General features: G+C 36.9%; 1 protein-coding gene across 1 annotated transcript in view; it reads left to right on the forward strand.

Annotated features, from left to right (window-relative positions):
- Positions 1 to 8,208, forward strand: part of insra (insulin receptor a) — a 66,585-nt gene extending 58,377 nt beyond the window's left edge. Inside the window, exons 18-21 of the mRNA XM_059344089.1 lie at positions 1,209 to 1,368; positions 2,321 to 2,450; positions 3,229 to 3,363; positions 6,679 to 8,208. Of these exons, the coding sequence (XP_059200072.1) occupies positions 1,209 to 1,368; positions 2,321 to 2,450; positions 3,229 to 3,363; positions 6,679 to 7,036 (783 nt within the window). The 3' untranslated portion in view covers positions 7,037 to 8,208. The remainder of the gene's footprint in view (positions 1 to 1,208; positions 1,369 to 2,320; positions 2,451 to 3,228; positions 3,364 to 6,678) is intronic.
- Positions 8,209 to 10,608: the final 2,400 nt, after the last annotated feature.

The raw sequence follows: 10,608 nt of genomic DNA on the forward strand, positions 1-10,608 counted from the left end.
GGAAGACAAGAGTAAGCACTGACAACAAAGAGAATGCAAAAACTACAACCCGTCCACCATAGAAGCTGGCAAAATGTCCATAGATGCTAAATAGGGCTGCCACATCTCTGTAAAAGTATTATAATCATTCCTGAGTGTATATGTAATTTTTTTCAAGTGGAACACAGCTATTCATTTCTGAAACCCATCTTCCTATAAAAAGTTGGGAATCAGATTTCAGGATAGGCAGTGTTAACTTCTTTGTTGAGTTGCCTCTTAGTAAAAAGATCTCCGTTAAGCAGTGATGCAGTGTTGGAGTGAAGCTGTAATGTGCTGCTGCAATAAAAAGTTTGCTGTCTTGGTTCAGACTACAGAGTCTCAGTGTTGTTATTTTATTACCTTCAACTTGTGACCCTCGGCTCTACTCCCGCCAGCTACGGCTGCTGAAGTCGTGCTTTCATTTTCCCGACATTGGACGCTGTAGCAGACAGAATTGCAAAAGCAAAGCTTATATGGAAGCAATCTAAACGCAGATGGTGTTCTTCTATAGCTGTTACATTGTGCAATCAACATTTACTTCATAATAATGGCTTCAAGCTAAAACTTGTCTATTGCCACTCCATCTGCTGTTTTCCTCCGAGACTGTTGTGGACTAAATCACATCTACCAAATGTAGTTTGTGAAGTTGAGGGACTGTACAGCTTAAAATTGATCTATTAGTGTGACATTATCATAATAACTGAAACTGCTACACCTTTAACTTATGTTGCACGATAATAAATTCCACGTTAGATATATTTTAGATGTGTTTACAGATGATTTGTCTGTACAAGGCGGTGTTCTATTTAAATGTCATCTTCTGAAGTGTGTAAATATACAGACGGCACTTGGATTGGAATAGCTGGAGGAGTTCTCGGATGTTGTCAGAGGAGTTAAGCAGTCAGCACTAAAGTTAGCCCGAAACATCAATCAAGCTTGTTTGGAGATGAACAGCAGGGCTGCAAAAACTAACTGAAAAAGTCTGAATGCTTCTCAGCTGTTCAGCTCAAGTTTAATGATGAACTTTTGGTGATAAAAAAGCAAATTATTTTTCTTTATTCTGTGGAATGTTAGAAGAAATACCTTTTTTGAAGTATTAAAATTTGAGTTGGGTTGTTGATATGACAGCAGTGTTTGCATTTCCATGTTAGCAGATCAGAAATTTGACAATCATGTCTTGTGTCCCTCAGAACAACCCCGGGCGTCCTCCACCCACTCTGAAGGAGATGATCCAGATGGCGGCTGAGATTGCAGACGGCATGGCTTACCTTAACGCCAAGAAGTTTGTCCACAGAGACCTGGCGGCCAGAAACTGCATGGTAGCTCACGATCTTACCGTCAAAATAGGAGGTAAGTGTCAGCACAACTGGCATGAAATCATTTTTGACAACAGTGCAAGGTGCTGCTTACAACTAACTGCCCAATTGCACAGCCTTAAGAGCTGCATATCATGAATGCTGTGTCTTGTTGGTTTTCTGAGAATCTACTGCACCTACTGGTACCTTGTTTGCCGTGTAGCAATAAAAAATATACTAAAAACCTGGATTAACCTGGTTAGTCACATTGGACTGCTATTATATTGAACACTACTGTATATGGCTTACCCTTAACAGCATTCAAGTCAAGTTAAATGCATTATTCAACATCCTAAGCGTAAAACTCCTCGTTGTGCAGTGGTTCACAAGGTTAAAAAAATAATCCAGCAGATTAAAACCTGAATTTAAAAAAAAAAAGATCTCAAAAGTAGATAGAACACAGTAGTGACACTGAAAAGCAGTAGGGACTAAGTGGTAATAGATGTATAAGCCCCCATTTTTTTCACACACCTGCCTCAAACTTTTGCACAGTACTGTATATATATATATATACAGTCCAAAAGTTTGGACACACCTTCTCATTCAATGCGTTTCCTTTATTTTCATGACGATTGACATTGTAAATTCATCAAAACTATTAATGAACACATGTGGAATTATGTACTTAACAAAAAAGTGTGAAATAACTGAAAACATGTCTTATATTCTAGTAAGCAAAGGGTGGTTACTTTGAGGAATCTAAAATACAAGACATGCTTTCAGTTATTTCACACTTTTTTTGTTAAGTACATAATTCCATATGTGTTTATTCATAGTTTTGATGCCTTCAGTGAGAATCTACAATGTAAATAGTCATGAAAATAAAGAAAAACGCATTGAATGAGAAGGTGTGTCCAAACCTGTACTGTATATATAACATATAAAAATGAAACAATGATATCCGTGTATGTTTGACTGCATTAATGAAAACCATGTTTTCTTCTCAGACTTTGGAATGACCAGAGACATCTATGAGACGGACTACTACAGGAAGGGAGGGAAAGGCCTGCTGCCCGTCAGGTGGATGGCACCCGAGTCTCTGAAGGACGGAGTCTTCACAGCACATTCAGACTGCTGGTCAGTGACTCCTCTGATTCTGAGTGTGTGTGTGTTGGTGTAGATGCTGGCGTAACATAGTGATGAGTAACAACTGATGGAGAAAATGAGTAAGGAGCAGCTCTAAAATGACAAAATCAGAGAAATAAGAAATCTGTGTTTGTGGAGGACAATCATAAAAGAATGTTAAAATAGCAAAAAAGCAGACAAAAAAATCAGTTCATCAGTAGCAGCTTATTGAAGATAAAATACAATTGTTATTCAAGTACATTATTTTATTTGCACACATATAGTAGGCTGCATAAAAATCCAGATAATGAAGAATAATAAATGTGTTAGGAGAGATCAGGAAGCCACGGGAGAAAATCTTCCAACATGAACCACACACAATTTGCAGAAACACAAACCAAACAGACATCCATCCAATAGAAATAAAGAAATGCATGAATATAATTGATGTTTCATAAAAACAATGTTTAATTTATTAATTTTTCTGTTCGCGTGTTCGACAAATCGTTCTTTCAAAATAATTTCTTGTTGAGTCCATTTTAAAGCTTCTCCACAAACCAGAATAAGAAACAGGAAACACTTTCCAACTACTAAAACGTGAGATCAGAACATGATTGTGTCGCTAACCTGTTTTGATCCGGCGTTGTTTACCAGCCGCCGCTTCTGCCCTCAGTCTACCTGTCCACTGCATCAAGTGTTTACAGACACATTTCCTCTGTCAGGTGTCTAATTGGCATGTCCTCATTCTCCCCGTGTTGCTGTTGTTGTCTCCCGTCCTCTTGTTTGCCAGGTCGTTCGGGGTCGTGCTGTGGGAGATCAGCACGCTGGCCGAGCAGCCGTACCAGGGCCTGTCCAACGAGCAGGTCCTCAAGTTCGTCATGGACGGAGGCTACCTGGACCGGCCCGACAACTGTGCCGACAGACTGTGAGTATATGGACCGGGAAAAAACGGTTGTATCGTAATAATTCACTTATTTCAGATTACTTGAATCAAGTCAGTTTATTAACATTGCTCAAAATCACTCACCATCTCCAACAGAGCTGATTCATCAGTGAGTCCATCAACAGAACATTAGGAACTATTTTTTTTATTATTTACTTTTTATTCGTTTTTTCTTAGTAACATACACATAAGTGCCAGTGGGCACAAGAACATACAACATAACATAAACATAACATAACAAGGGGAGGATTGTGCATTAAGTAAAACAGCAGAGTCAACATAAGCACATCATACATAAAAATATAAGGATGCTGCTTGAAAATAGCAAAGTAATTAAAAAAAATATATATATAATATATATATATATATATATAATAATAATAATCTTAATAGAGGGTTTGATGTTATCTTTGCGATCTATATGAAATCAGGTCTTACAGTTAACACATAGCTGAGCCATTTTGACCAGTTCTCTTCAAAAACATCAGTTTGGTTTCTTAGTTTAAATGTAATTCTTTCCATAACATATATATTGTAAATTACATCAATCCAATCATTTGTTGTCGGTTTGTCTTTCTTGAGCCATTTCCTGGTCAGAGCCTTTTTTCCCCCACTAACAACACTCTCAAAAGGTATTTGTCCCGCTTATCATATTCAAGTCCGAAATTAGGAACTATTTTGATAATAAATCACTTGTTTTATTTTAGGTGCAAATGCCAAAAAAAATCTCTCAATCCAGCTTCTCAAATGTGAGGATGTGCTGCTTCTCTCTATTTATATTTTATTATATCATGGTAAACTTAAAATATTTGGGTTTTGGATGGTTAGTTAAATAAAGTGAGACACATGAAGACCACATCTATGACTCTGGAAAACAAATCTCTGTTTCCTGCCATCTTCCAATAACTTCATGTATTTCTCTCTCTTCAGTACATATATTGCAACTCAAAGTACTTTACAGTTAAGCATTAAAAACCAAGCACAGTAGATATATTTTTTTTAATTACTTGATTAAAATTGAATAAAATGTCCAATAAAAGGCAGAGAAATAAAAGTAGTAAAAACGGTATTAGCATAAGATAAAAACAGCAACAGCCCTTTTTACTGATTATATTTATTTCATTCATCATTTAGTTGCTTCAGTTAATTTATAATCTGTTATTATTGTTGTTTTGATTATCAATATTGTCATGATTTAATTTATTATCATTTTTATATTTATCTATTTCCTTTTTTACATTGAATGTGTGGCTTATGTTTGTATGTTAATGTATATGTTCTGATAAAGAAATTGAAATTTCAATACAATTATTGCCAGAGTCCAGGCCAAACAATTACTGAGATTATTGAGAAAAGTATCATCAGATTATTCGTTTATGATAAATAGTTGGTTCCAGCTATAATCTGTACAATAAACAGGAACCATAGAGTAGACTGTGGTAGCTGTAGTAAAGTTACAATATGTAGAAATACGTTGATGATAATATCAGGTTGATTTACAAAGATTACAATGAAGTAAATATCCAATGTACGAAACGATGAGACTGTTAATACTGCATTTTTATCAACTATAATCCCATGAAAGGACCAAAACGAACAAAGCATTTGTCTGTTTTAAAGCTGTTTGTAGCACTCAGCACTAAGCTGACTAACAGATGTACAGTTTAGTTTAAAAAAAAGGCAAAGTCGTTTCCTAAAACAGCTTGGCACCGGAGTTTGTAGCAAGTGCTTTTTTTGGGGGGGGGGTATTTTTAGCTGTGGATTAATACACATTTGGTGCTCTAGTGGGTATTTACAGCAGCAGGACGGTGTGCATGTGGGACTGACTAAAAATAAACTACAGTGCCCAGGTTCATCATAATGAAGGAACAGAAAAATAAGCTGTATCAGGCTTTGGACACACAGGAAATACTTGGGATAAATTTGTTGCTGGTTTTGGTTTCTTCATGACTTGACAAAGCCTAGAATAAGGCCAGACATGTCCGTTTAGTTATAGTTAAATTGTATTAAATTAGGTATTCTTAACCACACCGGACAGACAACTATTGCTTAATTCCCACTGCATGATTCGCCTTAACTTGACTCCCTTTTGGTCCTTTTCTCCATTTAATTTTTCACTACAGATAATACCTGATCAGTGTTTGTTGTTATTATTTTTTTCCTTAAAAAAAAAAACCTTTTAAGGATAACAGTAGTTTACAGTCAGACAAATTAGATCCATAGTAACATAAAAAAAAGAAGCAAATTAACATTATATGCTAGACCAACAGAGACTGCATTTATGTAATAAAATCACATACAAAACTTTTAAACAGGGGGATCAGCTGATTGATGCCATATGAAACAGCTATGACATCATATTCAAGACAACACTTTCTTTTCATCTTTTAATCTGCAACCAAATGGAGGAACTTTTGCACTTCATCAACTGTGCTGCAAATTTTGGTAGAGTGAAATAAAAACGATTGATGGTAGCTTGGCTACTACAAAAATTGTTTGTGCAGGATGACGTGTCGCACTTTTCTCTCATGATTCACAATTCTCTCCAGCAATGGGCTGTAGTGTTTTAACTCCACCTTAAAAAGAAGTACCAATTTTTATCTAAAGCCTTTGCTAATAGAAAAACCCAAAAGGGCAAGTAAGGTTTAGTAGAGACGAGTTGCACAGTGCAGTGGGATTGTCAACAAGGAAAAAATACATTATGAAACAATAACAAAAACATGTTCACCATGCAATATTATAACCATTTATGGTGACCTGTCTAGCATATAATGTTATTTGCTGTACATATTTTATTTATGTATCTTCATTTTTTTTACTCTGTCATGTTGATCTTTCTTTTTTTAAATACTTTATTGCAAGGCTTCTTACTTTCACAAACATAATCAGTCATTTCGTTTTCTTTAAATTATTGTAGCTTGCATTTTTTTTTTCTTTTTTTTCAAGGTATATATTCACAAAGTAAATAACAAAACATAGGGTAAACAGACAAACATATATACAAGGCAAACTGGTATTCCCCAAATGAGGATCTCCAAGAAAGGGAATAAACAACAAACTAACAACACAAAAAAAATAGAAAAAAATAAATAAATAAATAAAATTAAATGTTGATATTTCTTGATGTTATTATTGATCTACGTTTTCTGACTGTAAACTGATGTAACCCTTGAAAATGTCATTTTTAAAAAAAAAAGGGAAATAATGAGCAAAAATATGACGATCAGCTGAAAATCCTGCAAATCCTGTGATGAAACTGAAATAACCGGTGATCTCCCTCTCTGTTTCCTCCCCCAGACACAACCTGATGCAGATGTGTTGGCAGTACAACCCCAAGATGCGTCCCACCTTCCAGGAGATCATCGAGATGCTCCGGGAGGACCTGCACCCTTCCTTCCAGGAGCTGTCCTTCTTCTACAGCGAGGAGAACAAGCCGCCGGAAACGGAAGACTTTGACCTGGACATGGAGAACATGGAGAGCATCCCGCTGGACCCGTCGTCCTACTCCCAGAGGGAACAGTGTTTGGACAGGGACGAGGCCTCCTCCATGGGCCTGAGGGGCAGTTACGAGGAGCACCACATCCCCTTCACACACATGAACGGGGGAAAGACCAACGGACGAATACTGGCCCTACCGCGGTCCAGCCCCTCCTAACATACTGTACACATCCCGCGCAAACACGTCATTGCTATAGATTTAAATATATTTTTGTTTTTCGTTGTCATTTTATATAGATCACACTTTTATCACTCTCTACAGGAGCCCCTCAGCTCATATCTCAGGACTTTATTTTTCTCTTCAGATGCCACAAACATACACTACAGCGAGTTCACACACGGACGCCAGACAACACTTTTTGTATTTAAGGACGAACCTCCCGCGTCTATCTCTCTTGTTCATGATTGTAGTTTATATACTGTATATATATATTGCTAAGTTTGTGCTAGACTGGGTGGATAATGGATTCAACTGTGAAACAAACTCTTGACAAACAAGAAGGCTGCTAAACCCTCTGTCCCTTCCCCGAGTCCAGACTGTGTCCCTCTCCCCGAATTAAACAAGAGGCTTCATCCCCGGGTTGCTACGTTTTGATAAAAGTGCCCTTCTATTTTGTCTGTGGCCTACATCAGTTGTCATGGAACTGTGTCCGAGTCTTTGTACGCAAGCGGATGACGAACTGAAAATGAAATAAAAAAGACTTTGGGAACTCAGTTGGATGGTCAAAGACGGTCGAACAAACTCTAATCCACTGGAGAAGCTGGTTGAAGTGGCTTACCTCCTCACATTCTGCAGTATTCCAAAACGGCACACATGATAAACACAGGACTTTTGTCAGGTTATATTTTTTAAAATTTATTTACGTCTTTTTCTTTTCCCTTTTTTGAGTTTTCACATTTACAGCTGAAGGATATTTAAACTGTTTTCAGAAACATGTTGGTGAACGAGTTCCTCAGATTGACCAATAGCTGCTTCTTTGGTATATTTTAGAGGGTATAGAAGATAAAAAAATATATATAAATATATATATATAAATATATTGTTGATGTTTTTGTACATAGCTGATATGTTGTCATTCTTGAGGTATTTCCGGTCATAGAAAATGTTTTTACATGTTAGTCTCTTATGTTTATTTTTTCTAATCCAGAAAATCATACTAATTAGCTTTTTTTTTGACTCATGATCAACGAACAGCACTTGGTCTTTTTTGCTACGCGATGCCCGGGGAGAAAGAGTGTTTGGCCTCTTCAAGCTTAAGATGTCTGCCCATCATATCAAGATCAAATAAAAATAGTGCTGTAAATAATGCAGCAAGGTGCATTCATGAAGAGGCTCCAGCAGTGCTTCTGTTATTTTCCATTCTCTCAGTTTGTGTTCTTCCACACAGGGCTGTGTTCCTTCTTCGTGTGTGTGTGTGTGTGTGTGTGTGTGTGTGTGTGTGTGTGTGTGTGTGTGTGTGTGTGTGTGTGTGTGTGTGTGTGTGTGTGTGTGTGTGTGTGTGTGTGTGTGTGTGTGTGTGTGTGTGTGTGTGTGTGTGTGTGTGTGTGTGTGTGTGTGTGTGTGTGTGTGTGTGTGTGTGTGTGTGTTGTGTTTGTTGTGTGTGTGTGAAGGTAAGATGCGCTTTTATCTCAGTGAGTAGAGTTTGGAGAGGAAAGAGCTTGTTTCCAAGACAGAAAAAAAATAGTGTACACACCAGGGTTATTAACATAAACTTTAACTTCAGTTGCAAGCCTGATATAATATATAGTAATATAGTAATAAGAGTATACAATATAAATAAAAATATAAAAGTAAAAGTACTAAAACACTGTAAAATTACTACACTACAAGTCAAAGTCTGCATTTTAATTTTCTCAAGGTTGGCCTCATTTTAACGACCTAATACACTGTTGTATAATGTTTAATTTTTATTTAAAAACACGTCCAATCACTTTAATTACATCATGTTTTTTATGTTAAATGTTGACCTGTAAAAGTAACTAAAGCTGTCAGCTAAATGTAGTAAAGTAAACAGTACAATATTCACCTCAAAAGTAAAATGCAAGTACCTTAAAATTGCACTTAAGTACAGTACTTGAGTAAATGTACTTAGTTACATTCCACCTCTGTCTGTCAGGTAAAGCAATTACTAAGTTTTGCAAAGATGGTATGTGGTAATGAGGGTATCACCTATAACTGAATATAATGCTGTAACACTGTTCAGGGTCTAATGCATTATGTTTAGCGCAACACTGCCACCTGATGGACAATGATGAAATGGGACTCATCGGTATGATGGGGATGACATTTACAGTAGTGTTCAATATAATAGCAGTCCAATGTGACTAACCAGGTTAATCCAGGTTTTTAGTATATTTTTATTGCCACATGGCAAACAAGGTACCAGTAGGTGCAGTAGATTCTCAGAAAACCAACAAGACCCAGCATTCATGATATGCAGCTCTTAAGGCTGTGCAATTGGGCAATTAGTTGAAAGGGGGGTGTTAAAAAAAAATAGCAGTGTGGCATTCAATCAGTGATGTCATCAATTTTGTGAAAAAACAGGTGTGAATCAGGTGGCCTCTATTTAAGGATGAAGCAGCACTTGTTGAACATGCATTTCTCTTTGAAAGCCTGAAGAAAATGGGTCGTTCAAAACATTGTTCAGAAGAACAGCGTACTTTGATTAAAAAATTGATTGGAGAGGGGAAAATGTTTAAAGAGGGTAAGTGAGAGAGTAAAATTGTTCTTTTTGGGTCCGAGGGCTGCAGACAGTTTGGGAGACGAGCCCCAAACTGTGAATTCAAGCCACAGAACACAGTGAAGACAGTGAAGCATCATGATATAAGCATGTTTCTTCTTCTATGGTGTTGGGCCTATTTATCTCATACCAGGGATCATGGATCAGTTTGATATGTCAGAATACTTGAAGAGGTCATGTTGCCTTATGCTGAAGAGGACATGCCCTTGAAATGGGTGTTTCAACAAGACAATGAGGCCAAACACACTAGTAAACCAGCAAAACCTTGGTTCCAAACCAACAACATTGATGTTATGGAGTGGACCTTAATCCAGTTGAGAACTTGTGGGATGACATCAAAAATGCTGTTTCTGAAGCAAAACCAAGAAATGTAAATGAATTGATGAATGTTGTTAGAGAATCTTGGAGTGGAATAACAGCTGAAAGGAGCCACAAGTTGGTTGACTCCATCCACACAGATGTGAAGCAGTTATATAAAAAACTGGTCATATAACTAAATATTCGTTTAGTGACTCACAGGATTGCTAAATCCTAGAAACAAAAAAAGTTTGTACAAAATAGTTCTTTTGAGTTTGTAAAGTCAACGGCAGAGACTGCTATATTTTTGAACACACCCCTTTCAACTAATTGCCCAATAGCACAGCCTTAAGAGCTGCATATCATAAATGCTGGGTCTTGTTGGTTTTCTGAGAATCTACTGCACCTACTGGTACCTTGTTTGCCATGTAGCAATAAAAAATATACTAAAAACCTGGAATTAATCTGGTTAGTCACATTGTACTGCTATTATATTGGACACTACTGTATAAGGTCATGTTTTGCCCTTCTGACAGATCTTTTTCTACATGAGTATTGACACATTTCAATGACAAAACCTGATGTGGAAATACAAATGAGCATCCAAAGTGATTTGTGTTGAAACTTATCGTGTAAAGGGAGTGAAGATGAAGTCCTGCAGGTATAATTAGCACTAAAACTATGTGGAATA

This window comes from Centropristis striata, chromosome 11, assembly GCF_030273125.1.
Source record: "Centropristis striata isolate RG_2023a ecotype Rhode Island chromosome 11, C.striata_1.0, whole genome shotgun sequence".
Taxonomy (NCBI): Eukaryota; Metazoa; Chordata; class Actinopteri; order Perciformes; family Serranidae; genus Centropristis; species Centropristis striata.